Below are 26848 nucleotides of genomic sequence, written 5' to 3'. Positions count from 1 at the left end.
TGTTTCAAGTGCGACATTCAGATTTCACCTCTTCCAAGTGCCCAGCAGGCATGCCTGTCATGCACCTCTAGAGAGGGTACTATTCTAGATCACACCACTGATTACGCGCACATGGCAAAAGCGGTTTGATCCAGAGCGCCTTGTATTGGAAAACTATGGTACCATCATGGCATTGATTGGGTGACAGCTTGAACAACTCAGTACATCTCGATAGAACTCTAGCGACTGAATATGACGTGGTGCCATTGACATGGTGAGTCTTTTTCAGATGTGATCTATTCCAGTTTGTTATGACCGTGCTCGAGACTTGACTTGGACAATATTCGAGGTAGCATGGCTGCTTTGTCATTGAGTGAGACTCTAATGGTGTCTTTCCCTACCAGTGACAGTCTACGTTCGAGGGTAGTTCCGCGTAGAATTTCAACATGTACCTTCGCACTTGCCACCCACGGGTTGGACCAGTTGAGCCATTCCCGCAACACGTTGTGAGCCGACCAGATGACCATGCTGGCGTACAAGGCTCAAGTACCATCAACAAAGGATTCTTGTCTCAGGTAACAGCGTATACAATCAAGGCCCAAGCACGCAAATGCACAAGGAGGTAACACAACCGCTGCCCTCACTCAGACTGTTCCAACCACCGGATCGTCCCGTATGCCAGACCGAGCTCATAAAGGGTTCGAGCTAGGCCATTTTCTAGGTCTAGAGTCGAATAGATCAAGGAGCAAATTTTGTCGAATAACGCATTCTTATTATCGCTGAACGGCTACACCGGTGAAGCTGCGTTACACGTTCCTGACCGCGTTATGATCGGTGGTGCAAGATCCCCTGCTCGCGCGTCCTTGCGTCCTGGATCAAGAGCTCCGTTAGACTCGAGAGTGCCGCCGCCATCAACAACTCTACTGCGCATATGGAATACTGGTAGTGGTATCCTGCAGTCTATTCTATCGCGTAGAAAGCTCAAGAATCTGCTGCGCCGCAGTGTCGATGCCCTTGGCCAGGAGGATCACGGAAACCAAGGCTGAGACAATACGAGGGCGATTTTTCGATCGACGACAGTAATATAAGGGATTCCTCACAGTTCTCGACTCCCTCGTCCAACAGTTTCAGGTCCGCAATCAGGTGCAGACTGTTAAAGGAATAAACCCTGTCAGCTGGCTTATACATGAAGCGATAGTAGCCGTCATGGCCGCTTTAAACACAGTGGTCAGAACAGCGATCAGGGAGTCGGGACATATAGCGAACGCCCATCCCTCAATCTTTTGGTTACGAACGTATCTCAGCATCGCAGAAAAACGGATGTGTCAACAGACCATAAAATAATTGAGATAGTTTAGGGAACTATACATAACGAAATGTATTCTACAGAAAATCTGCACGTGACCTACATAATCCGTGCAGGGCCGAAGAGGTAAAGACACTGTTTACACAACCAATCCACCTTGCTAAACAACATCCACCCAGAACCCCTCACCCTAGATATCAATTCGAAAGCCTGATAAATCGTTAGATAGAGATATCGCTCAATTGCATTAGGACCTGTGATTGTAAGCAAGTGATCTGAGCTAGCATTCTTTCGTGGATTTCTTACCTTCTCAATGTATTTGATAGCGACAAAGACACCATCTTCATCTTGAAATTCCGAATCATTACTAAAGTCTTCATTTCCTGCGTCCAAGCAAGTGAGACATGTTTTGACAACCCTGGAATACTTCGTCCCCATCTTCTCTGGCAGGCTATCTCTGGCTATCGCAAGCAGCTGTATCTTGACAGCTTCTGAACGCTCAGTATTATTACGCCCTGCACCGTCAAACCTGTAACTGTGTGACATAGCTGGGCCAGAGGCTGGGTTGACATATTCCACGAAAGAACTCCAGAGCCCGATCTCCAACAAGCAGACCCCGAGACTGTAAATATCATGCTGCATGATATAAGGATCCTGGAGTTTCGGTCCTTGGCGCTGCGGATGCCGGTAAAGATTCTTCTCCCAATCGGCATCTCCTGTTAGCCGTGTTCGACCTTCTTCTGGGCGAACTCTTTCAAAGCCAAGAAGGAATGCCGACCCTAGTGCTGATTCTTGATCCCGAAACACGATGATGTTCTCGGGCCTAATGCTCTTATGAACCATTCCGAAGGTATGGATGGAGCAGACGGCTCGTGCCAGTTGAGCAGCTAATCGGAACCGTTCTGACAGGGAATGTCTTGTGTTTCCTGCCATTATCTTTGCACGTAGAGTTTCCGGATTGGACATGTCTTCCGGTATTCGGAAGACGAGATTGATTTCATTCTTCTTCTCGTCGTGAATGGCGCCGAAACATGTCAGGAGGCCAAATATTGATGGCTTTGTCTGTTTAAGTTTTACTGCCAAATCACGAGTCGTCCCTCTTGAGAGGTCGGTCACTGAATCCAGGAGCCGCCACCTGCCATCGATTTGCACCATTCTCACGGAACTAAACGGGATTTCGACAATTTCGGCTGTATAGACCTTCTCTGGCTGTAAAAATACGTGTGTGGAGCAGACTTTCTTTAGCGGATCCCGAACTGCTATAGCTCCTGTGATCATAACATTCTCTTCGCCTGGGTTTCTTTTCTTGGCATAATCGAGTTCCTTGTCAAATTGTTGTGTTTGAGCCTTCAAAATGACGAGCCATAGAGGATTGAATGAAGCACGTTGCCATGACTCTACGTCTTCTATAGCCCTGTCCAAGTTGGTTTTGAGGATTGCATACTTTGATCTTTCCCTCTTGGACATGGTGAATATCGTCGGCAGGGCATCGGAACTTGGAGCTGAAGAGCGATATTTGATAAGACCCTTCAGCTTAGTCTCTGTAGTGCTGAGCTTCGACGTAAGGATTTTCAAGGCATCATCCTGTACGTTCTGGCCTTCCTCATCAATATTGTCTCGGACTTGGCGAAGGATCTCTAGCTGTAACTTCGTTGCCACACAGTTACTTCGGAGTCGCGTACTCAGCTCGCGGGTTTCCGTCTCGGCATTTCGAAGGGCCGAGCAGGTGTTAATTATTGTCTTGCAAGCCCTTAATAATTAAGCTGGTGAAAACCAAGGTTGAGTGGACTCGACCCTCTGTTAGAGTTGGAGCTTACCTTATAGCAACATCCACTGCAGCTACCGCCCCAACAATGCCCAGAGCAAGCTCAGCGCCAGACATGGCAAGAGGAACAAGATTCCTTTATAAAGTTGAAGAAAGATTGGGCTGGGACGTATAACCTGCCAAGTCGCATCAAACGCGATACCGATTTTGCAAGTGATGGTATTGCTATTACGTCGTAGTCATCCTTGTGACTGGGTCTGGAAAGACGGAGGGGAACAAGTGTTTCCAATGTTTGTGTTCTTATAACAGAAGGTTGGGCTGATCGCGAGGGTTTTTTACAGGGCTGAGCTAGTCACGAGACCTGCAGGTCCTTCTAATCACATCGTATCGACTGAGATTGGCGTTACCTCAAAACGCGTGTCATTGCCCAAGCGAACTCACCCTATATTCCGTCGTAGGAATCGCAGTATTAACAATGATCTGGAGAAATAGCGGAAGGGAAAAAACATGCATTAAACGGTTGAGGGGGTGTCTCGCGCTGGCCAAAATAGATTGTGATTGGCATGTGGTGCGTCGTATTCCTATCAATTGCTGGATAGACCGATAGAACCAGAACCACAAAGAAGGCAGCTGGAGCACCGCCACAGGGCTGAGGAACACAGCCTCACACCAACCCCGCCTAATCACGCACATCGACGGATGTTGAAGACTTCATGGTCCTGGAGCTAGAACCGTCATCCGAGATCATCCCCACCTATCTATACTAGCTTCTTAATATACTCGATAGCTTTCTTGCCTTGTTGCCCATTAGGCAGACTGCTATCAGTCTGGACCGCGTAAGCAAAAACCTCGTAATTCCTCAACTAACCAAAACGACTCATTCGCAGGCGTATGACCGAGCGTATCTCTTATGGACGACGTTGACACGGTTCCCAGATCTATAGGCATGCCTCAAATTGATCTCGTGCGGGACTCGAAGCTCGAGACGGAGTTCCGTGATGACTGTACAATCCATACCTTCATCGAACCCTCTGGAAGGAACAGGAGGATATCTTGGACGGAATACTGGAGATTCGAAAAACAAAATATCGGGCGCGGGGGCTTTGGACAGGTGCAACTGGAGAGATGCGTCAATGGCAAAAGAAAGGACATGATACGTGCCGTAAAGATTATCAACAAGCCATCCGGCTCTACGAAAAAAAAACCCATGGAGTTCGAAAGAGAGTTGGAGGCCATTGCAAAGTTCTCGCAAAAACGAGTAAGTTCAATCATTCTAGGACGGCATTATGATTTGACATTGGGACTATAGTATAACAGCTGGTTTATAGAGTCATTCGGCTGGTATGAAGACACGACCTCAATATTCATTACAATGGAGTATTGTCCTTATGGCGACCTACGCCATTACCTCTCTAAGCAAGGTTCCATAACTAGTACAGAAGCCCAACATTTAACGTACCAGATGTTAGAAGGTCTTCATCATATGCACGAAAATGACTTTGCCCATAGGGATCTAAAACCTGGAGTATGTATGATATAAACACTACATAGCTGTGCGTTAACATTACTAGAACATTCTTGTGAAATCTAGGCCGCCGGGCGAGAAATGGTGGATAGTACTTGCTGATTTCGGTATCAGTAAACGAGCGGACGAAGGTAATGGACCTCCAACTACAATCAAAGGCACAGAGGGGTTTATGGCGCCAGAGCTAGTCGGGTTTGGCAACCGATGCCTTAAGGACATCACTGGGTTCAAAGCAGCAGATATGTGGGCGTTAGGGGAGATCGCTTTTCAAATGCTGACTGGCAAGCCCACATTCTCCTCGCAATGTGAGCTGTTCGAATACTGTAAAGGAGAGCAGAAATTTCCATCAGACCGGCTCCCGTCATCCACCGGAGACGAAGGTAGGGGATTCATAAGCCGTCTCATGGCAGTTTATCCGAATGATCGAATGAGTACAAGCCAATGTTTTGATCATGGTTGGATGGTGTCGCAAGGCATGAACATCGAAGACGAGCTTGTTGGCCTGGACATGAGCCAAACGAATGAGCCTTTAACTATCCAACCAGATATCACGCAGGGTGCTTCAGCTAGCTGGAGGACAATCTCCTCAAATGCTGAATCAAAGTTCAGGCAGACAATCCGGCGGAGACCAGTGAAATCTTCGGGCTCGTACCAGGAAATGCTAAATCAGTCTCAGGTTGAAGAGAGATACAAAGATTCATCACTGCTCCAGAATCCGAAGAAACGGTTCGACGCTCAAACGACGCTGCAGGGCCATGGAGATGCGGTCAGCGCCCTGGCCTTCTCGCCGGACGGCAAGACGCTGGCGTCGGCGTCGTACGACCACACCGTCCGGCTGTGGGACGGCCGGTCGGGAGCGCCGCTGCAGACGCTGCGGGGCCATGAAGGTTTGGTCGACGCCCTGGCCTTCTCGCCGGACGGCAAGACGCTGGCGCCGGCGTCATGCGACCACACCGTCCGGCTGTGGGACGGCCGGTCGGGAGCGCCGCTGCAGACGCTGCGGGGCCATGGAAATTGGGTCCGCGCCCTGGCCTTCTCGCCGGACGGCAAGACGCTGGCGTCGGCGTCGTACGACCACACCGTCCGGCTGTGGGACGGCCGGTCGGGAGCGCCGCTGCAGACGCTGCGGGGCCATGGAGGTGCGGTCGACGCCCTGGCCTTCTCGCCGGACGGCAAGACGCTGGCGTCGGCGTCGTACGACCACACCGTCCGGCTGTGGGACGGCCGGTCGGGAGCGCCGCTGCAGACGCTGCGGGGCCATGGGGGTTTGGTCCGCGCCCTGGCCTTCTCGCCGGACGGCAAGACGCTGGCGTCGGCGTCGTACGACCACACCGTCCGGCTGTGGGACGGCCGGTCGGGAGCGCCGCTGCAGACGCTGCGGGGCCATGGACATTGGGTCCGCGCCCTGGCCTTCTCGCCGGACGGCAAGACGCTGGCGTCGGCGTCATGCGACCACACCGTCCGGCTGTGGGACGGCCGGTCGGGAGCGCCGCTGCAGACGCTGCGGGGCCATGGAGGTGCGGTCGACGCCCTGGCCTTCTCGCCGGACGGCAAGACGCTGGCGTCGGCGTCGTACGACCACACCGTCCGGCTGTGGGACGGCCGGTCGGGAGCGCCGCTGCAGACGCTGCGGGGCCATGGAGGTGCGGTCGACGCCCTGGCCTTCTCGCCGGACGGCAAGACGCTGGCGTCGGCGTCGTACGACCACACCGTCCGGCTGTGGACATAACTGAGATTCAAAACCCCATCTCGCCCACGCTTATCATTATTATCTTAGGCTTTTGTATTTGTTCACAAAAGCTGAATACTTTGAATATCTACAGTATTTCATTTTCCAATCTCTTTGCAACGGAGGGTTCCAGGGAAGGAGGTAAACATATACCATAAGATAGAATTGAAGAATGTTCGAGCATCTTCCACCACTTTTTACGCTAAGTAGACCAGCCATTCCCAGTCAAACGAAGATCGACCCCGCCATGGGAAACCTGTTTCGGTGTCCTACGGCCGTCTCCACTGAAGAAAACAAAACTAACCTATGATGGTTCACATACGCTAGTTATCCCAGTAGAAGATCTAAGTTCATCGGAGTGGTTGATCATCCCATCCTCATCCTGGTAATCAATCCTAGATTGCTTTTAGGGAAAATAATTTTGCGAGGCTATGATGATTGTTCATGTTTCGCAGCAAAGACGTACCAGTCTGTACCACTGTAAGTGCATTTCGACAATCGTCGTTACACTTCTAATAGACATTCATCCAGTTGTTGCCTTTATCTTTGACAGCGTATGACATTCCTGCCACGGACCGAACTTCATCCCGACAGCTGTTTAGAAGAGCGATCCTCGCCAGTAGCCTCGAAAACAGTTATGTGTCTCTTTCGTGGCAAACGTCAAGCTTTGTCGATCGTTACCGCGTACCCATTACATGACAGTCATCATGTACATACTTTATCAGCAAGACGACGAGAGGTGACGGGCACGTTTAAAACTTGCATCCGGAGGTCCATAGGAGGAGCACTGCCTTGGGGAGACGTATTCGAAGAACAAACAATCACATCAAGCGCGCCCGAAAGCTTTGATATTATTAAAAGGCTGGCAGCGAATGATACTGCAAACGGAATCACCCACCGCTAAGGCATGTATGGATGCCAGTCAAAAACCAACATATTTGCCGGGCTTGTGATTGTTGCAACCAACAGTCGATCCAGGAAGTCCTCTCGCTGCCGATGGCACGGAAACTCGCTCGCCGAATGCACAAGCTGTTTGGCGAGAATACAGGGACTTCAAGGTCAGAACTGGAGAAATATAGCGCACAATATAGCCACGATCACGATTGAGCATGGGAGCACGAACGACATCACGAGAACGTTGAAGCGCTCAAGGTGGGCCCGAAGACGAAGCGGATATATGAAGCTGGCGGAGGACGCGTCGAGCATAGTCATGGACGCGACAAGCTGATCCCAGGCGATAGCAGCGCCAGAGTGGAATTGGGTGAGGGTGGCCAAGAAGTAAACGGGTAGATAGTACAACTACGATTTAAGCTTTCACCTTATGACCATGGTTGTGTCATCTTCTGAATGATGCATTGAGCAATGTGGCTGGAGGTACCGATTGAAGGTGGACTTGTTCAAACACGAGCTCTAACGCGCGAGATCAAGACTAGCTAGTACCGCACCGCGGCTGGCGCGTTCTCGCGAGGTTTGATGCGGCGCGCTAGCATAAGCCCAGCCCAAGAAGGGAGTGGGGAGGACAGGACGATCCCTCGCGCATGTAGTTCAGTCATGGGTGAACATGATCGTCACGACCATTTGAGGGTCAAGGTGATCTTGTCGAACCGATCTGCACTCCTAGCTCGTTTCCACTCGCAGGGCTCGAGAGAAACGCAGCCTGGCTGCACCTACGTACGCAGACACGGAGGGCTATCCGACTTGCGCGAGTCTCGAACCCGACGATGCGGCTACTAAGGCACAGTGATGCTGTTAGGGACAGCCTTGCCTGACTTGGGCTGTCTGGGACAGGGGGTGACTTGCAAACTTAGCACAGGTTAATTATAAATGATGCTCCAAATTGGCTCCAACACGATCCGCGGTGAACAGGCGAAACAGCGCAACCACAGCACTTCGTGGACGCTGTCACAGGACAAGAACTACAAGCTGCATGCAAGCCCCAACACCCAGAAACGCGCATAACGCGACGACAGGCGCTTGCCTCGGTGATAGCTTGGGGCTGGCGCCAATGCGCTTTGTCTGGCTGGACTAAACTCACACATGACACGCCGCGTTGGTGTCTTGATCCGTACAGGAGCTTCTCGAACATCCATTGATTTGTTGAAGGGAACCGTACTTGACGCCGCTGGCTAGATCTATGCCGCCGAGGCGCAATGTGACCAGGCATTGGTACTGCCTACTAAAACACATTTAGATTTCCCTGAACTTTCGCTTTTGATGACAGTCACGTACCGGGCATCGCAGACGATTGTGGAGTGATAGATGAGGCGATCTAGCGCCGGTTGGTAACATTGCATCGGCCGGCAGAGACCGCACAGCAATCAGCCCGCCAACATAGCCTGATTGCGCTGGACCCAATTAGGCGAGGTGTGCTGGATTTCATATGTTCAACAGAACAAGTAACGATTGCCATGGTAGATTTTGATATATGGCGCCAGAGATATTCTTGGCGGGTCTCTTCCCCTCCGCTGAGAAGGGTCACCACCAAGTCTCCTCCGGCCTGGTTGAAATGAGAACCAGAAGGCGGCTTTCCGGTATCATGTCCAGAGTAATGTATGTAACCGAATTCTCTAGTTTTTGTAGTGAATATGTCCGAATCAAAAGTGGAAGTAGCACTTTCATAAGACGGCCAGAGATTGGAATTCTTCGTCACGCCCGGTGCACTTTGCATAGTCTGGCTCGCCGTGATCATGTGTTCACGTCAGCAGCCTTCTGACGGAGCAGCTCAACCGCATACATGTGACCTCCGTAAGAAGCTGCCTGAAGTGCTGTGCCATGACTGCCGCCTCTTTGTTTTAGTATTTGAGCCAACCTCAGTGTTGGATCAGACCGAGAGTTTATTCTTTCGCAAATGTCGGTTATGACATTGGTAAGGCCTAACAGTGCGGCATAGTAGAGTGAGCAGACTAATTTGTCTTGCTGCAATTTAGCTCCACGAAAATCGATATTCCACACGTGGACCCACATGGAGAAAGAGTCCTGTAAACCGCGAAACATTCGTGAAAACTGAGTGTCGTTGTGCATCTTATAAGACGCTCTTAGTAGATGTTCCGGCCAGTACTGTATGGCGTACACTACAAATGGATGTTTCTTTTGAACTTGTCGGCGGTGGCCATCATGTCGCGACTGCAGCATTGCGGTGAAGCATATGTTGGCCATTTGAGAATGGGCTTCTGCTTTATACGATGCATGCTTCGGATCCAGATCGCAGGATACACAGACTTGAACGAGTAATGCGTCAATCAGTTCAAGCGCAGTCAGGTGTCTCTGGGCGCAGTATAGGATGGTGAACATCTGTTGTGCATACTGCCGCCACTTGGTCATGGTAAGCATACGGTCATATATTTGCTCTATAGTCAGCATCCGGAGTAGTTGCTCAACAGCGTCCTCACTTATAGGAAAGCTTGAGAGTGTGTCAAGTTGCTCCTCAATCCATGGCAATCTGCACACGTGTTAGTATATATACCACCATGCACGAATGCTGTCTCACAATTCATCATCCTGCTCTAGAATGTCATCAATAGCCCACGCGTACAATGGTGGTGTCCCTGCCATGGCCACGTCTGATGACGCATCTACGACGAGATCTCGAGGTTGATCATCATGTCCAAATTGAGTGCTCTGCCCAAGGGCTGATGGACTGGATCTTCTGGTAAGTCTTGATCGACGAGATGGTCGGCTTTGTTGGACTTGTTGAGATCGTGGCTGGCGTTCCGTTTCAGAGCCTCGTGACAGTTGGAGACAGGACCTAGCTGCTCGTCGGGCGCTACGCGTCAGTGGCGCCCCCTGAGAGCTCTGACCTGGCTCTGAGGTCGTAGAGTATGGGCGAACTGCAGATTTACCATTTCCAGAGCGAGGGCGACGTTTCCGCCTAGATACGGGTGGTTTGAGGAGAATGTCACCATGATCGGGGCTTGCAACACTAGCGCTTCTGTCGACTTGTGTTTCTGTTCTGCTCGTTGACATGTTCGATAGACTTGGCAGGCTTGACACAATGCTATTTTTACCTGCTGATTCCGTCGCTATGACACTGCTGTCGGCCTTTTCGGGGTGTTGTAGCTCCTTCTGAAAATCAATATTGTCTCTGCTGTGAGGACCGGGTTACTCACCACTAGAGTTTGTGCTCTTTTTATATCCCATAATGTCCAGAATTTAGTATCGGTAGAAAGCGAGCTAACTTCGCTCATGCGACGCTCAGCCTGTGCTTGTAGCAGCACCTTCCGCAATTCGGACCATCCATGCCGCTGATTTAGAGCTCTGAAATCAGCAAAAGCGCGCAGTAGCTTCTCTGGTGTGTCTTGTTCGGCTAGAACAGCTTCATCCCGATTCGGTGGGAGAGACTCGTCGTGGTCCTGCGTCTCGATGCTTTCTTCATCTAAATATCTTCGTCCTAGCACAGCTGTTGTCGTCGGAGTGCTACCCACTTCATGGCTAGACGCTCGACTAATCCTTTTCGCGATCGGCCGTGCTGAGTAGTCTCGTTCGTCCGTAGTCTCTCCTACAGGATTGTGTGGTTTCTCGACAAGGATGGAGGCTCGATTGCTTCTGTCTTGGAGTGAAGAAAATGTGCCGGACTTAACACGCTTTCCAGTCGCTGTGCGATGTGTTTCGCTTGGCACGCTCGGCTGATGCTTGTTCAAAGTCTCGGGTTTATTCGTAGGTTGGAGGTTTGATGGAACGCTGGCCTGAACGAATTTCGGGCGGCCACGTCGTTTGCGACTATGGAGGCCGCAGTTCAAACTCTCACGAACCTGGCGGGCTCTCCAGCGCCTAGAGTGTGGTACCATTGCCGGCAGACTCGCTGATCCTGCTCATTGTTATATCGCTGTCTTGATGATCATTGTTATCCTGCCATTGATATCTTGCCCGGCTTTGGCCCATCATGAGTTAGTTTGTGACAAATGGGGGATGACACAACTACCAGGTTACCTCAGGCAAGGATGGGCCGTGAGCTACCCCGAAAGTGGCTTAGATCCCCTTCTTCAACTCCCATCAATGAAAGCGGTTGGGTACAAGAGACAATGCACGAATCTCTTTCTGGTTTGGTGAGAACGTAGGAGCAACACATCGAAATGGGTAAAACATTGCAGGAATAATGTACTATTGTGTTTGTCAATTTCCAACCTGCATCTAGAGTAGAGCTCCTAGGCCGCTATACCTCCCCAACGTCCAAGCAGGAGCCAAATGCCATTTCCAACGACCGAAACACCATTGCGCGCACCTGAGGAGGTTTGCAGCCTCGAAAATACGATTGGTATTCAACACTCTTTGGTGATACTCTCTTCCCATAATTGTCTCGCCCGATCTGGTGGAGGAATTGGCCACCTGCACTAAAATAGCCAAATACCTTTTGCCCACTTTGACTCCCTTTTGAAGCCTTGGTTGAACCTAATTCGACTAGTTTACCAACGATCTCGTCTGGGACCGAACGTGATCGAGACTGTTCTGTTTGACGAGAAAGTCGCAGGTTCTTTGAATGGCGTCTCTTTGATGAATTCCGCATTTTCCGGTGTGCATTTGTCGAAGGTTGATTTGGCTTTACATTCTTTCGTGTGTTGCTCGAGTTGCTGGCTAGTGTCTGGACACATGACTGAGGATATGTGTGTCTCCTTGGGACTGTGCCCAAGTAGACCAACTCATCATCTAAAACCCTGGCCATAGATCTGATGCCACAATGGTGACCTATATTTTGGCAGATGTCGCGACAAAGTCGTGCGTCGCAGCGATTGCTCCGCAGCTGTGATCAATTTATGCGAAATGTCTAGATCTTTATCAGTTGGAATGTTTGGCGATACGATTGTCCCTCGGTGTCTACCACGGAAAGAGGGGTAAGGCGACAAGCGGGGAAGTGTTCAGCAAAGCAATGCGACAGCATATATTTGCAATGCTCCCACGAGGCTTGCTTCAATGTTACGTACCTTATAGACAGCTCACAACTGTAGAGCTGGACCCATGCTCATCAGCTCATGAAAACCGATACAGGCGCATGGGCTATGCGTAATGGAATACGGCCATGTCTAATCCACTAAGACTTTTGGGGTCAACTCCGGCATTCTCGAGAGCCTCCCAACTCAGCACCAGCGCCAGGCGCTGATGCGATCCATCTGCTCTGCCTCTTTGGGAGAAATACCAAAGAACGCAGCATCGAAGTTCTCGAGGTCCTCGATGAAATAACCTGTCAATGGTATTTCCTCCAATTCACGAGCATATCGGACATCACGGCACACTATGTTATAGTATTCATCTTTGCAGGAGACGTTTCCCTGAAGAGGTCTGGTGTGATACACCTGAGCTCAAGTGGTGACTTACACCATGGCTCCCACCTCCAGCGTAGGACCTCACCCGAGGAACTTTTCTGGTCCATCAAAACGTTCTGCAAAGACGAAAGGTCGGACTCGAACGAACCATTCGATAGCCGCCGGTCAGCTCGACAGACTACTCACGCTTCGCGAGCACTGGGAATGTTTGCGGTCCATCGGTCTCTTCCATACCACACCTCGTGAGATCCTGCGGGGTGATGCGGATGCCATGCATACGCAGTCCATGTCTGATCTGTTCCGCGGGTATGATCACGTCCTGGACCATAACCGTGAACACTTATGTAGCTCGAATTGAGATCAGCAAGGAACGTTGTTGTAAAAGCGTCGCTTTGTGGGCATTCCTGCTGGACGGAATTGAAATTATGGATCCATCAGAAATGGATACGAAGGGATCAATGCTAGATCTATAAAAGGAGGGGAGCTCGTCCCAGGGCGACCAGAATGGGAACTCGGGCTAGATATTGACCTGCAAGTCTGTCATGCACATGAAAAAGGTCGCAGACTGCTGTCACCTTTGTGCTCTTCGAGGTACCCGAAAGTTGTTATAGCAGCCGATTTTGTCCCTCTCCACACAATCGTGTCTTGTGGAACTGGTGTGGACCAATATCTGGCTCTTGCGGCAGAAGGGAAGAAGCAGATAAATCGAGCAAAAAGGCATATTCCATGATTTATTGCAAGAACAAGAATGTCCTAATGCTTTCCGATTCATGTCCATGGACCACGCTATGAGAGACGACTACGTTACAGTAACCGCCGGAGATACTGTAAGAGCCTCAGGGTGGGGGTTAATTTCCAAGCGATTCACTTGTGGTGCGATTGTCCAACGTCATGATTACTTAAAACAGAGGGTCAATTTGGGTACAGTGAGACCCTTCCGTCAGCAGCTAATTTCATCTATTGAGACCTACAATCGTTCTTCAAATGCGGCCATTCTTCTTTCGTTGGTACTAAAGTGATTGTACTCTGGATTTGACCCACTCAAGAGACAATGGTGGTAGTGACCCCAATACGGTTCTGGGACGGGTTCTTTTCCGAACCACACCGAATTGGTCCTTTGGAAATTCTGGAGTGAAAGAAGTGTCGTATGGTGCAAGATCAGGATCAAACCTTATAATCATATTCGTTCGTGCTTCGACTTGGCTGACCAGCTTTACAGGGTGCAGTCGGGCGCCTTCTGGTACGTAGACTTGGTCGTGATCATGGCCGGCTAGTCAGTCATCCGAATGTTCATAATGGAGGTAAAACCAGAAGTTCAGCCGGATTCCTTGGTCGCGCTAATTATGAGTGCTGTATCATGTATCCTAGCAGCTGATATTATTCTTTGCAGGCCTCAAATCAAGCCTACATGGCCAATTTCTACACCCATAGCTAATCAAGCAGACGGGTCCATAGACGGCAGAGGTTGGCTACGCAGGCCTAGTCCGAGATATGCAGAGAGAAATATCGGCTGCCGGGATAGTCAGCCACGGCGTTTATGGCTAGCAGGGCCAGTAAATACGCTTGAACTTAGCATAGAATGCCTAAGGAAAGCAGGCTCGGTCACTTCGTTACGCCAGCTGTGAGAGCAGTAGTGAACTATCCTAGCATCCGGGATTGCTTGCTACATATCTCGGGGTGACTCTACATGGTTAGTTATTGCGGCCGTGCATAAATGTATCCTCTCGATCGGCCATGTAAGTCATTCTGTCACAAGAGTGTGTTGTCATTGGATCCTAGTTGATTTGGCACATCCAACTTGGATCTTGATCCTTGACACAAGAAAAACGTACCGGATGCACTTAATGTTAATAAGCAATTGGCGTCAGAGAGGCAGCATGGATGGTAAAAGATCGCCTCAGTCTAGGGGTTGAGATGGACAATATCTCACCATGCTCTCAATGAATGTTTCAGGGATAAACAAGGCAACAGCCAGTTCTTCGTGGGTAAGTCTGATGCAAGGCATCTGGCACTATCCGCAGGTAGACTGGTCTATAATCAAGCAGTTTTGTCTCGAATGAATATCTTTACTGTTTGCTGTCTCGTTTATGCTTGCTGCAATCCATAGACTCGGATACCAACATGAGAATTAGTAGAATAGATTGTACATCCGACACAGCCTGCGTCAGCCTATGCCACATCACAGAGTTATGCTATTGTTTTGAAATCTCCTAACATCGACATAGCCAGTCTTGAGATCTAATTCTTGGCACAAGACGCTTATATATGCCTACTTTCTCACCACTTGGTTCACTATGTGCACGGGCATAATACCTCTGCATGTACATACTCAGCCGGTCTGACGGATCCTTGTCACTGCGCTTAGTATAAGTTATCACCTATTTCCCCAGAAACTGACCTGAAAGCTTTGGAAATATCAATTACCCCACAAACTCTTCCCAAATAAACCTGCTGTGGAAATTTCTATCTGCCAGACACCAATCGTTGCTGCAGTGAATTGTCACTGACACTTATAGCAAGATCGACAAGGTATGAGAAACTTTGCCAAAGGCTAGCTAAGATGAAGCCACGACCATCTCAAAAAAGGCTAACCTGACTCCAGCATCCCGACCTGTCGACATGCTTGATATGAAAGAGCCCCAGCCACGCCCAGTTATAGCTGGGCCAGTAGGAGGAGGAGGCGGCGGCGAAGGAGTTGGCGGTGGTGGCATTATTGATCTCGATGAAATAGAGACTGAGAATGGGCCTCACGGAGTTGTCTGAGCTCACAGGTAGAGCCCAAACAAGGGTATGATCAAAAATTGGGGGTTCTTTTGTCTATACGGATGCTTCCTATCGTATTTTATCCTGAACAATCTATTCTATGCTTTGGTGCAGACAATTCTCAAGACTTGCGGATATGTCACGAACTGTGATTGGCTAAGGCTTGGCCTCGGCAAGATACTAATCCGCGCCGTTTTCTCAAAGTCATGGCCAGACACGCTAGGGACAGGCCAATACTGTACAGGATGCCCCTAAGACCGATGTCCAATCCGGCAGGAGACCCGTCGAGCTTGCACGCTCAAAGGCCGAGGAGACCCTGTCATCCAGCTGGTCTGACTGACTTCCTCAGTCTCTCTCTGTCTTTTGTTCTTTCGGATCCCAGGAATGCGCGGCGACACGAGTGGGCGATTGCGAGGCGTGGCTCGTTATCGTTTTGCGCATTTCCCGGCCCGAGCCCGAACCCAAGCAGAGAGAGTACAGTCGAAAATGTCCTGACTTCTTGGAGACATGTTGTCTTCCGCTAGTGATGCGTGCAGGAACCTTGACGGGGGTCGCAGATGTCCACTCCTGTGTACCGGCCAGCGAAGACGGCCTCTGCAACCTGTCCGTGGTGCTGGCTACGAATCTGTTTGTCCTGGCCGAGACTCTATTTTGTAGTCTTGACAGGATGACAGAGCCAATGCAGAGACGCAGTAGATAGTCGAGTAGTGAATATAAGAGACGTGTCATTCGACACAGATTCCAATACAGAGCTTCCACTACAGACATGTCACTACAGAGATTCCACTACAGAGCTTGCAGCACAGAGAATATGCACAGCCCCATCTTGTGTCGTTGCCATACAGGCTTGTCTAGTTCGTCATGCTAACTTCGTAACGTTTCCGTGTCTGTGACCATGACAAGACTGATGTGTAATCTGCTACTGTATCAGTGAGTCCTGCGCAGGATCAACCATATCAGTGTATACGGTGTATCTGCCTCTTTCTGCTACTGCTGCCCATCTTGGTGCATATCTCTGGATCCAGCCTGCGACTGAATGTGTCGTCTTCCGCGCGGTATTGTTACTGTACATACAGTATTGTACTGTATTGTACTGCAACGTTACGATGTGAATGATGCAGTTGATCGAGGGACGCATTCGGTAGAGGAGCACATTCGTACCCGGCCGACAGCTGATGCATAGTTCCAGCCGAACATCGCAATCCAGGCTGTACAGAGAGGGGGCCAAGAAATGGCATCTCAGGTTGCCTGAACATGCTAGAAACAGGCTGGTCCTGAATCATGTCCAGTCATGACACGAAACCTCGGGGGGTCGCCCACCATTTCTGTACACTCGGTCGGGAACGAGTCGTGTCTGCTTCTCGTCAGGCCGAAAATGGGCTGTCGCAATTTGTCGCGATCGTTTCGGGTGGCTGGACAGGCCTGGTTTTGAGTCGTGCTTTTCGTCGGTGGCCTCTTTCGGGCCGTCCCATTTTCGACAGGGAGTACAGAGAGGCGCATCGGTCGGCTTGTTGTGGGGAAAAACGGCTACGCGACGCCCGCCCACTTTGACGCGATCAAATAGTGGTCAACGCTATACCTGATTGAGGAGGAACAGCGCGACAAATCCGTACGCCTCAAAAGTGGTATGCAAATGCGCAAACAAAGCTTGAAGCAGTACTGCACCGATGTTCAAAAGCGTCCTGGTGGGGTCCAACCAGAACTAGAATCAGATTTGATCAATGGACGTCCTTCGCTCATTTTTGGATTATTCTCATTCTGATTTCTTTCATGATTGTACGGAAGCAGAACCAGCTATGTATAGTATTGGTGCAATGTCTCCACACTTGATCCACGTTGCGTGCGGACCACGAAATCGGCCACCCTAGCTGTCTCCCACAATCTGACAGGTTTGTCTGAGATTCTCGTTTCCGTGCCTGACAGTGACAAGACCCTGATTTGTCGCCAACACAACAGCGACAGCGACAGCGACGAAACCAGAAACGGCACAGAGATGACCAAGCTGCCATGACCGACCAGAACTGTACTGTATTTACTTACATACTCCTGATGGACAGTCAGATACAGTGAGGGCAGTCAAGCAGGGTAGAGATGGAGAAAGAGGCGAGGAAACGACACGAGACATGGGACACGATGATAGTGAGTCCATACATCATTGGCGAAATGGTCAAGCCGAAACCAGCGTTTATTCAATTATCTATGTACGTGTATGCCATAATGTCTACTGAAAATCCATAAATTCTACAAGATGCGTCTCTACATTGGCTCTGTTGACCCCGACAAGAAAGACTCGAAAGAGCTCTTGCCAGGACAGCAGGTTCGTAGCCAGCACCACGGACAGGTTGCAGAGGCCGCCTTCGCTGGCCGGTACACAGGGTTGGGACATCTGTGACCCCCCGCAGGAAACCTAGGGAGTAGGACGTCTGCGGGAAAAGAGGGAGTAATCCATCACCTGTAGTCTCGAGGCACTTCCAGATGGCATCGTCGGTAGGCTCGAGGCACTTGCAGAGGGCATCGCTTGTAGGCTCGAGGCACTTGCAAACGGCTGTCACTTGCTAGTTACCCGAGGGCACCCGCAAGAAACTTCATCTGCTAGGCTCGAAGCACTTTTCCAGGTGGGGACCATCTGACAGGCTCGAGAGAACCTGCCAGATGACACATCCGGACTAGTCAAAGTCGCGGACGGCTTCGCTCGCAGGACCCGAAGATGCTGGCGAGGAACGTCACGTGTAGCCTCGAGGACTTGCACGTGGGGTCATCTGCAAGCTTCAGGAGAAACTTGCAAACGGCACAAACCGCCGGCGCGAAGCAACAGCAGAAGGCTTCACTCGCAGGACCCGAAGATGCTGGCGAGGAACAGCACGTGTAGTCTCCAAGACTTCCACGTGGGGTCATCCGTAGGCTCCAAGAACCTGCAGACGGCACAAGCTGCCATCGCGAAGCGACAACAGAAGGCTTTCACCCGCCAGATCCGAAGATGCTGGCGAAGAACATCACGTGTAGTCTCCAGGACTTCCACGTGGGGTTGTCTGTCGGCTCCAAGAGCGTCAAGACGTTACATCTGCCGCCACGAAGGACTGACAGACGGAACACCCGAAGGTGATGAGGAAGAAAGAAAAGAAATGGAACTCGACGAGAAGATGGACGGGCTTATATATTCGTTTATTGTGGGTCGTCTCGTCGTCGCCCCATATTTTCCTTGTGCCGTTGGTGGCTGGACTTGGACTTGGACTTGCGTTTGTCCTTCTGGCGTGGTCGGGGAAAGTCTCCTGGACAGGTGGGCATGTTTTGATACTGTACTCAGTCATGGATCCGATACTGGCTGCCCTGTAGGCCTGAACCGTTACAGCAGGAAGCGGATCCTCTTGCCCTTGTTCGTCCTGTCAAGCCATTGCCGCCAATGGGCCCCGCATCAATCGATCCATGTGGGGCCGGTCTGGGATACCAGAATTGTATTTCATGAATAGTGGATCTTTACGTGCAGTACAGTACTGTACAGGTATGGAATTCATTTTCGGCTACCCTGCTTGCAGCACGCCATGTTCTCAAATGCGTACTGGGCTTAGCCACTTGCAAATCAGTTCCGAACTCACATAATCATCACTTCTAGGCTTGTCTGTCCGACCGGTTTAGTGATCGATCTGGCCCCATCAGCTAGATTGCATGTCTGCGAGACTTCCAACGGCCACCATGACGACGCCGTCCATATGCTTTCCACCTCTCTTTCGATACAATGATTAGTCTCTTCGCCTCAGTTGCGCCTTTGCTCCAGCTTTCTACTTTCATCATCTGAATGCTCCCAAAATCTGAGATCCAGTTCTTCGACCGCCTATATTCTCCCTATTCCTCTCTTCCCATCACATATTGTACACTGGGGACATCTGTACTTCAGCGACGACCTCACGACACTGCTACGTTCCGAGTCACTCGTAGTGGCGTTGAGCCACTCGTGTGGCAACCCCCGCTGTCTCCTTCCCCCTGATTTTATCTTGCTTGCCCTGCAACTCGATCCCCATGGTGTGAAAGGCGCAGTCAATGTACGTTTCAATTGACTATCCTATTGACGAGCATCTAAAGCTTGAAAAAGAATAGAAACACAACCTTTCATCCATATGATGGGCACAATTTGTAGTTGCAGATTCGCCACCTCGCCAGTCCGTCGAAACCTTATTGCTTGGGGAAAGTGCACTGCCGGCAGCCGTGCCTATAAGCTAGTCGGGCTGAGCTTCATGGTCGCGCTCATGGTTGAAGGCTTTAGCTGACAACTGATACACGGCCCATAGCCCGTAACAGTACCCATATCAGCTTCCGGAGGTGGGCTGTCAGAAATTCGTTCTTCCGGAAAGTAAGCCAGCCAGTCAGTCAGCTTTTCACTCTACTCACAGTTTCCGTACCTCGAGGGACGGAATTATAGCCTAGTAAAGAGAAAGATAGATATATATATATATTATAGAATAAATACATAAAATCGAGAAAATAGCCCCCCCGGGGGGAAAGTACTACCTCTAACCCAAACCCTAGCCAGCCTATCCCTTCTATAATGGAGAACGTCTCGTTATATCTGAGGTTAGGCGGCATCCGGCCCCAAACAGTGGGCACTAGACATGGAAGCGGTCCGGTCAACTAGTTAGTATGCGATAGCAACTGGAAGCGCGATCTAGAACGAGACAGATGTCGGGCCAACCGTAGTATCAAAGCTCTCCTAACAGTAAAACGCAAGGCAGATAAGGACTTGGAATAGAGCGCAGAGAGATGGGAGGCTTCATGCTAATTCAGGCCCTTGCGTCGCATCCGCAGGAACTTCGCCTGTTACTTTCTTCTTCCTGTGGAAAATCGCCCAAGACAGCTGACAAACGATTACAATCAAAGGAATTAGGGCTAACAGCGCCAAGCACAAGCCTGAAAAAACTAATGTTGCAATAGAAAATCCCCAAGATGTAAGTTGCATTGCTTCGAGCTGTCCATTGCTAACCCCTTGGAGAATAGGCGCTGAGTGGGAACAGCAAGCATGACTTGCATTGATGATAGAATGAGCGATACACTGGCGAAGATGAAAGCCAGTGGTACTGCAGCGTCCCGAATGTAAGGCAAAGTCGACCAATAAGGCTCCTCGTAGAACCAACAGGTCACAGCGCTTTTAGGACAAAATATGCGGGTAGCCCAGTTCAGTCGTGTGAGGCGAAGCTGACCGTATGAATAGCGTTTCGCAACCTCTTTATCGGGAAGGTCGCGAAAGCCGGCAATAAACTTGCACCATTTGGCCCAGTTGACGTCCTCCGGGATGAGATGATATTCTTTTGCGAGCCGAAAGTCCGAACGATGTTGGATAAGGAGAGCGTAAGATCGCAGGAATCCTGACGCAGCGGCTCTGTAAGAGCTCGGCGCGGACACCGGCGCGGACGATCGCTCTCCAGCCGACTGCGAACCGGAGGTAGAAGTTATTCTTGACGCCGTGTTCGAGTTCGTGCAAAAAACAATGCTCCAGAAGTCGTGATTGAGTAAGCAGAGAGGTATTGGTTTTATGAATATTCGCTTTTCCTGCCATATAAGGTGAAGTTTCGGGTCTTCCGTTGGCACAATGTCTCTGCCCTTGATAATCTGCCTGTGGAGGGCATCGATATTGCTGCTAGATTCCTTTGCAACTAGCCACAAGATATCGAAAAGCTCATCCAAGACTGGGGTGGTGAGCTCCTTCTGTAGGAAGATTTCATTCTCCCTGAATGGTATGGTCGGCTCGCCTGGAATATGGTCGATGATCTCGTGGTCGTTTTGCGGCGCAGTCAATAATGGGTTTAGATTGGTACTATAGTCGGATGTATGCGTGAGACGCTCGTCATTGAGGGCATCCGTGCGTTTGAAAGGGACGTCGTTAACGGGCGCGGCCATTAGGGCTCCTATGATGGGAGAATCGGGAGGATATTTATATTCAGAAAAAGCCCTCTCTAGGCAGTAGGTGCACATATATACTAGCTAGCCAATTATACGGTAAGGAGCAGGTACCGTGATAGCCCACACCAGAGCTTACAGCAGCTGATTGCCGGCAGCCAATAAAAGGGAATTTCAACCCCGCGCCCCCGACCGATCTCCGCTATGTACTCTCTTTCTCGCCGTTTCTCTGTAGCTCGAGTGCTCTTTCACGATTGTGGGCAACGCTAATCTCGCTCCCTGATCCCTAGTCACGTTGGTTTCACTCACGTTTCTGCGTTTGACGGCCGTTAGGTAACTGCATGAATAAGCATCTCATTCCTCACAGAAAGAGCGTGCACTCGCTTGCAGGAGAGAATTCGAATACCCCATTCCGCCCCGACTAAGAACAGCGGCGAGTCACGTCTTTGCAGAGAGTCCCTCCGCTCCGCAATAGCTAGAGTTGTACATAGTAATGAAAGTTATATACTCAAACTTGAGTTTTGAGTTTAGTTGAAGCCCTACTAACTCAAACTTGAGTTTTGAGTTTAGTTGAAGCCCTACTAACTCAAACTCAGACTCATTGAGTTAAGAAACTCAAACTATAAACCAGAAATTAGGTTTAGAGCCCTGCCAATAACAAGCTTTTGGCCCCAAGATTTTCTCTTGTGGTGTCGAGGTTGTCGAGGTATAGCTATTCGCTTAGCCATGCTCCCACCCCGCGCTTTCGTCGACTTCACATGCAAACCATGATGTCCTTAGCCTGAGTTTTCACAAGCTCCATAACTCACATCATTATTTAACGTCAATGCCGCAAGAGTATCCTGAGAATTCGTATCAACACGACCATAACCGTTCCTCGACCCCCAAGATCCGGAATGTCACAATGGAAATCACTCTAGGGTTCCGACAGCTCTGGATCGCTATTTTGACTCTTCTGGCCGCCCGGTTTATTATACAAAAAGTCGTACCATCACGTCTCGACTCGAATTATGCCCCGAAAAGCGGATATGAACTCGTGCCAGTCGATTGTTTTAATTCTAACGTGACTGCGACCGGCGTAGAGTAAGTAGATTGTTCCCCTGCATAACTTCTGCGCTTACATCAATCTGCAGCATTATCCTTATTCACGGCCTCGGGTCTAACCCAGATACTACCTGGAAAAAGTTGGCTAAAAATGATTCTCATAACCAAGCTGATTCCCTGTCCCCAGGAAAGAACTATGTCAACTGGGTGACCGACTTTCTCTGCGAAGATCTCCCTCCCAACGTTCGACCGCACGTCCGCGTCTTCTTCTACAACTACGACTCATACTGGAAAAGAGATGCTATTGAGGAGCGTCGCAGCCGACTCGGTCAGGAGCTGTTTGAGGAGGTTGCCTCAATGGCGGTGAAGGTCAGCAGACTTCAAGTCTTTTGGGAACAACTGTCTAATTAAATATTAACAGACCCCAGAGAGAAGTATAGTGTTCGTCGGGCATAGTTATGGCGGCCTCGTAGTAAAAGAAGTATGTTTCCCTGAATTGCTGCTGCCGTACGCATGGCAAATCGCATGACTAGCCCCGGCCCTTATCTAGACTAGAAGCTAACTGCAGATTTTCAAGGCTCTAATTAAAGCTCAATTTCTTCAAACAAGGCGCCCCGTCAACATCTTCCAGCAGATCAAGGCTCTTATATTCCTAGGAACACCACATCGCGGCTCCGCTTCTGCTTCGCTTGCTGTAAAGGCAGCTCAAATTGTTCGCGCTTTCGGCTTAAAGGCGTCACCATCTATCGTGGAGGCAATAACCTACGATTCTGTTGAGCTTCAGGATATGCACCGGCAATTTGAGGCAATTTCAGACCATGTGCGGATCGTCAACTTCTACGAAAAGCAAGAGACACAGGGATTTTGGGGCCTCTGGAGTGGCCTTGTAAGTAAGGGCGGATAAATTGTGTGGTGAACTACTAGGCTGACTCCGTTACAGGTTGTCAAGGAGCAGTCTGCCACACTGGACCGACCTAATGCGGAAACTATAGGTCTGCATACAGATCATTCAGGACTAAATAAGTTCGCCAAGCGAGATTCCAATTACAAGAAGATAAGAAACAAACTCGTTGAGCTGATGGAGGCAATCATAATGGGGACGTCAAGGCCCTGGATACCCGAAGCCGAGAAGCTCTACACAGAAAGGAGCAGTCTTTCTGACGATCTCGAAGAAAAACTCAATAAACCGTTAAAGGGATCAGACCAGGTAGCGCATGCGGTGGCGATCTTCGGTCTCGGGGGTACTGGCAAGACCCAATTGGCGCTTAGATACGCGGAAAGGCATAAACTTCGATACGACACCATTCTTTGGATCGATGCGAGGAGTGAAGCGACGATACGATCAAGTTTTCAGCGATGTGCTAGAGAACTGAAGCTTTTGACTGAGACGTATAGCACAGTGCCTGATCTGGTCGCCCTCAAAGATGACCCGCCCGTTCGTATTGTCCTATCTTGGCTCCAAAATAGGAATCAGTTCCATGGCGAATGGCTCGTTATTCTAGACAATGCGGATGACCTTGACGGCGGCTTGCGAGATGTTATTCCTTCCGGAGTACGTGGAAGTATCATCATCACCAGTCGAGACTTTGAGTGCGTAGAGGTACTCCCCCTTGGAAGCCAGAAACTGCAGGTGGACATCATGAAGCCCTCAGAGTCAATCTCTCTACTATTGCGGCATCTGAACCTCGGTGCCGCAGAAGTAACGGAAGATATCCGTGATCTTTCTCTGAGCATATGCGAAAACCTGCAACACCTTGCTTTCGCAATTCATCTTGCGGGTGCTTATATTCATTCTTGCTACAAAGTTGTGGATCTGGAAGACGACGAGTATTTGGAAATCGAATTGGATCCAAAACCTTGCCTTGAGAGATACTTGCAAGACTACAAAAACCACAAGAACCAATTATTAAAAGACAACATGGTAAAGCGTGTAACACTATATAACCAAACTATATGGACGGTATGGGATACTAGTCTGGACGCCATTGACAAGATGTCTTCATTCCCGTCGAGGCTTTTACTCACCCTCCTCGCTCACATGGATCCTGCCAAGATTCAGGACGAAATATTCCGCCTTGCAGCTGAAGGCCTGGCCAAAAGGCCCAACATGCGAACAGTTGAGCTTCCCCGGTGGCTTTTGGAGTTGTTGAGCGTGAATGAAAATGACCAGTGGGACAGGTTCACATTCGAAGAGACCCTGAAACCACTTCGGCTTTTCGGATTAGTCCGATATTCCAAGGCAAACTACCCTGGAGTCAATATGCATTCATTAGTGCAGTGGAGGGCAAAGCTTGATTACACATGCGAGTCACAACAGTCATGGAACCTGTATTATTCCATATTCATGGCAGCTGCGGCTAGCAAAGCCCTGTCCGAACCAGGAAATGCACAATTTTGGCAACATATGATCCCCCATCTTCCGCTACCTAAAGATTCATTCATACCAGAGAGCAAAGCGGCAGGCAATATATGGGTGATAGGTAAGCTATACTATAGGGCAGGACGGTTAAGAGAGGCCGAAGAGCTGCTTGTGAGAGTGATAGAGGTTTCCAAGAGGGTAGTTGGCGCGGAGCATCCAGACACGCTGGCCGCCATGAACAACCTAGCCTTGGTATACAGTTATCAGGGTCGATTAAAAGAGGCCGAAGAGCTGTCCGTGCAATTGATGGAAGCTTATAAGAGGGTGCTTGGCGTGGAGCATCCAGACACTCTGGCCGCCATGAACACTCTGGCGTTGACGTACATGGGACAGAATCGATTGAAAGAGGCCGAAGAGCTGTTCGTGAGAGTGATAGAGGTTTGGAAGAGGGTAGTTGGCGCGGAGCATCCAGACACGCTGGCCGCCATGAACAATCTGGCGTCGACGTACATGGAACAGCATCGATTGAAAGAGGCCAAAGAGCTGTTCGTAAGAGTGATAGAGGTTTCCAAGAGGGTAGTTGGCGTGGAGCATCCAGACACGCTGACCGCCATAAGTAACCTGGCGTCGACGTACAGTCTTCAGGGTCGATTGAAAGAGGCCGAAGAGCTGTTCGTGCACGTCGTGGAAGCTCGCAAGAGGGTGCTTGGCGTGGAGCATAGAGACACGCTGGCTGCCATGACGAATCTGGCGTTGACGTACAAGCAACAGCGTCGATTGAAAGAGGTCGAAGAGCTGTTCGCGCACGTTATGGAAGCTCGTAAGAGAGTGCTTGGCGTGGAGCATCCAGACACGTTGACCGCCATGAGTAAACTGGCGTCGACGTACAGTCTTCAGGGTCGATTGAAGGAGGTCGAAGAGCTGTTCGTGCACGTCGTGGAAGCTCGCAAGAGGGTGCTTGGCGTGGAGCATCCAGACACGCTGACCGCCATGAACAATCTGGCGTCGACGTACATGGAACAGCATCGATTGAAAGAGGCCAAAGAGCTGTTCGTAAGAGTGATAGAGGTTTCCAAGAGGGTAGTTGGCGTGGAGCATCCAGACACGCTGACCGCCATAAGTAACCTGGCGTCGACGTACAGTCTTCAGGGTCGATTGAAAGAGGCCGAAGAGCTGTTCGTGCAAGTCGTGGAAGCTCGTAAGAGAGTGCTTGGCGTGGAGCATCCAGACACGCTGACCGCCATGAGTAAACTGGCGTCGACGTACAGTCTTCAGGGTCGATTGAAGGAGGTCGAAGAGCTGTTCGTGCACGTCGTGGAAGCTCGCAAGAGGGTGCTTGGCGTGGAGCATCCAGACACGCTGACCGCCATGAGTAACCTGGCGTCGATGTACAGTCATCAGGGTCGATTGAAAGAGGCCGAAGAGCTGTTCGCGCACGTTATGGAAGCTCGTAAGAGAGTGCTTGGCGTGGAGCATCCAGACACGCTGACCGCCATGAGTAACCTGGCGTCGATGTACAGTCATCAGGGTCGATTGAAAGAGGCCGAAGAGCTGTTCGCGCACGTTATGGAAGCTCGTAAGAGAGTGCTTGGCGTGGAGCATCCAGACACGCTGACCGCCATGAGTAAACTGGCGTCGACGTACAGTCTTCAGGGTCGATTGAAGGAGGTCGAAGAGCTGTTCGTGCACGTCGTGGAAGCTCGCAAGAGGGTGCTTGGCGTGGAGCATCCAGACACGCTGGCCGCCATGAACAATCTGGCGTTGACGTACATGGGACAGAATCGATTGAAAGAGGCCGAAGAGCTGTTCGTGAGAGTGATAGAGGGTTTGAAGAGGGTAGTTGGCGCGGAGCATCCAGACACGCTGACCGCCATAAGTAACCTGGCGTCGACGTACAGTCTTCAGGGTCGATTGAAGGAGGTCGAAGAGCTGTTCGCGCACGTAGCATGAGATCTAAGAATTCCTGGTACGGGTAATTGCTTCGAATCTATTGTGTTGATATTGATACCATGATCATTACTGGCGATGCCAAAAAAGCTTGTGATAGAGTTTACGACAACAATCAGCCCTCCGACTTTGATAGCTTTTGTGTTTATGTCACACTCGCCATTAGTGTTAGCGTATTTCATCTTTTCAACGTTCTACCATTTGTCCGAGTTCTAACAAGCATACCCGGACAAATACGCTCAAGAATAAAAACGAAGAACGCGCCCTGACAGCTACAAGGGGGTTCTGGGA

The 26848-nt window shown here is 50.2% G+C and overlaps 10 protein-coding genes across 10 annotated transcripts; 6 read left to right on the top strand and 4 right to left on the bottom strand.

Moving 5' to 3' along the window:
• Window positions 1-425: 425 nt before the first annotated feature.
• On the top strand, window positions 426-1025 carry BKA67DRAFT_537303 (uncharacterized protein; the record flags this gene model as incomplete). Its single annotated transcript, XM_046100295.1, has 2 exons — window positions 426-554; window positions 717-1025. The coding sequence occupies 2 exons, from the start codon at window positions 426-428 to the stop codon at window positions 1023-1025; spliced, it is 438 nt and encodes a 145-aa protein (XP_045957964.1).
• Window positions 1026-1588: 563 nt separating this feature from the next.
• Window positions 1589-2386, bottom strand: BKA67DRAFT_502224 (uncharacterized protein; the record flags this gene model as incomplete). The annotated part of the gene is made up of 1 exon (XM_046097091.1): window positions 1589-2386. A coding segment is annotated over one exon (798 nt), but the record flags the coding sequence as incomplete, so codon positions are not given.
• Window positions 2387-3788: 1402 nt separating this feature from the next.
• Window positions 3789-4614, top strand: BKA67DRAFT_328902 (uncharacterized protein). The gene is made up of 3 exons (XM_046096228.1): window positions 3789-3886; window positions 3995-4308; window positions 4379-4614. Exons 2-3 carry the CDS (start codon window positions 3997-3999, stop codon window positions 4478-4480), a joined length of 414 nt encoding a protein of 137 aa, XP_045957962.1. The 5' UTR covers window positions 3789-3886; window positions 3995-3996; the 3' UTR covers window positions 4481-4614.
• On the top strand, window positions 4554-6633 carry BKA67DRAFT_328671 (WD40-repeat-containing domain protein). Its single transcript, XM_046096225.1, has 2 exons — window positions 4554-6478; window positions 6632-6633. Exon 1 carries the CDS (start codon window positions 4748-4750, stop codon window positions 6302-6304), a length of 1557 nt encoding a protein of 518 aa, XP_045957961.1. The 5' UTR covers window positions 4554-4747; the 3' UTR covers window positions 6305-6478; window positions 6632-6633.
• A 1762-nt stretch (window positions 6634-8395) lies between these two features.
• BKA67DRAFT_328698 (uncharacterized protein) lies at window positions 8396-9270 on the bottom strand. The gene is made up of 2 exons (XM_046096226.1): window positions 8534-9270; window positions 8396-8480 (listed from the first exon to the last, which is right to left on the bottom strand). Exon 1 carries the CDS (start codon window positions 8991-8993, stop codon window positions 8574-8576), a length of 420 nt encoding a protein of 139 aa, XP_045957960.1. The 5' UTR covers window positions 8994-9270; the 3' UTR covers window positions 8396-8480; window positions 8534-8573.
• Window positions 8729-10932, bottom strand: BKA67DRAFT_328893 (uncharacterized protein). The gene is made up of 4 exons (XM_046096227.1): window positions 10726-10932; window positions 10411-10666; window positions 9792-10366; window positions 8729-9743 (listed from the first exon to the last, which is right to left on the bottom strand). Exons 1-4 carry the CDS (start codon window positions 10728-10730, stop codon window positions 8990-8992), a joined length of 1590 nt encoding a protein of 529 aa, XP_045957959.1. The 5' UTR covers window positions 10731-10932; the 3' UTR covers window positions 8729-8989.
• A 2726-nt stretch (window positions 10933-13658) lies between these two features.
• BKA67DRAFT_570894 (uncharacterized protein) lies at window positions 13659-14262 on the top strand. The gene has a single exon (XM_046103182.1). The coding sequence runs from the start codon at window positions 13845-13847 to the stop codon at window positions 14181-14183; it is 339 nt and encodes a 112-aa protein (XP_045957958.1). The 5' UTR covers window positions 13659-13844; the 3' UTR covers window positions 14184-14262.
• Window positions 14263-18133: 3871 nt separating this feature from the next.
• Window positions 18134-18890, top strand: BKA67DRAFT_328620 (uncharacterized protein). The gene has a single exon (XM_046096224.1). The coding sequence runs from the start codon at window positions 18165-18167 to the stop codon at window positions 18786-18788; it is 624 nt and encodes a 207-aa protein (XP_045957957.1). The 5' UTR covers window positions 18134-18164; the 3' UTR covers window positions 18789-18890.
• Window positions 18891-19752: 862 nt separating this feature from the next.
• On the bottom strand, window positions 19753-21349 carry BKA67DRAFT_570863 (uncharacterized protein). The gene is made up of 2 exons (XM_046103181.1): window positions 20294-21349; window positions 19753-20229 (listed from the first exon to the last, which is right to left on the bottom strand). The coding sequence occupies exons 1-2, from the start codon at window positions 21280-21282 to the stop codon at window positions 20094-20096; spliced, it is 1125 nt and encodes a 374-aa protein (XP_045957956.1). The 5' UTR covers window positions 21283-21349; the 3' UTR covers window positions 19753-20093.
• Window positions 21350-22111: 762 nt separating this feature from the next.
• Window positions 22112-26560, top strand: BKA67DRAFT_660234 (uncharacterized protein; the record flags this gene model as incomplete). The annotated part of the gene is made up of 5 exons (XM_046107585.1): window positions 22112-22290; window positions 22341-22620; window positions 22673-22732; window positions 22829-23137; window positions 23192-26560. The coding sequence occupies 5 exons, from the start codon at window positions 22112-22114 to the stop codon at window positions 26558-26560; spliced, it is 4197 nt and encodes a 1398-aa protein (XP_045957955.1).
• Window positions 26561-26848: the final 288 nt, after the last annotated feature.

This window comes from Truncatella angustata (assembly GCF_020726525.1).
Source record: "Truncatella angustata strain MPI-SDFR-AT-0073 chromosome Unknown BKA67scaffold_5, whole genome shotgun sequence".
In the NCBI taxonomy this organism is placed as follows: Eukaryota; Fungi; Ascomycota; class Sordariomycetes; order Amphisphaeriales; family Sporocadaceae; genus Truncatella; species Truncatella angustata.
The sequence above is the reverse complement of the archived record's forward strand: the minus strand, read 5'-3'. Positions and strand labels throughout refer to the sequence as shown.

What these genes read in the sequence shown, in the direction of transcription:
- BKA67DRAFT_328902 (XM_046096228.1), top strand. Translation starts at nt 3,997, where the DNA reads ATGCCTCAAATTGATCTCGTGCGGGACTCGAAGCTCGAGACGGAGTTC. An exon ending in CAAAGTTCTCGCAAAAACGA is followed by an intron (nt 4,309 to 4,378) that starts GTAAGTTCAATC and finishes GCTGGTTTATAG; the next exon opens with AGTCATTCGGCTGGTATGAA.
- BKA67DRAFT_328671 (XM_046096225.1), top strand. Translation starts at nt 4,748, where the DNA reads ATGGCGCCAGAGCTAGTCGGGTTTGGCAACCGATGCCTTAAGGACATC.
- BKA67DRAFT_328698 (XM_046096226.1), bottom strand. Translation starts at nt 8,993, where the DNA reads ATGATCACGGCGAGCCAGACTATGCAAAGTGCACCGGGCGTGACGAAG.
- BKA67DRAFT_328893 (XM_046096227.1), bottom strand. An exon ending in AAAGAGCACAAACTCTAGTG is followed by an intron (nt 10,367 to 10,410) that starts GTGAGTAACCCG and finishes ATTGATTTTCAG; the next exon opens with AAGGAGCTACAACACCCCGA. An exon ending in CTAGAGCAGGATGATGAATT is followed by an intron (nt 9,744 to 9,791) that starts GTGAGACAGCAT and finishes ACACGTGTGCAG; the next exon opens with ATTGCCATGGATTGAGGAGC.
- BKA67DRAFT_570894 (XM_046103182.1), top strand. Translation starts at nt 13,845, where the DNA reads ATGTTCATAATGGAGGTAAAACCAGAAGTTCAGCCGGATTCCTTGGTC.
- BKA67DRAFT_328620 (XM_046096224.1), top strand. Translation starts at nt 18,165, where the DNA reads ATGCTGGCGAGGAACAGCACGTGTAGTCTCCAAGACTTCCACGTGGGG.
- BKA67DRAFT_570863 (XM_046103181.1), bottom strand. Translation starts at nt 21,282, where the DNA reads ATGTGCACCTACTGCCTAGAGAGGGCTTTTTCTGAATATAAATATCCT. An exon ending in CAGCGCCTATTCTCCAAGGG is followed by an intron (nt 20,230 to 20,293) that starts GTTAGCAATGGA and finishes TTGCAACATTAG; the next exon opens with TTTTTTCAGGCTTGTGCTTG.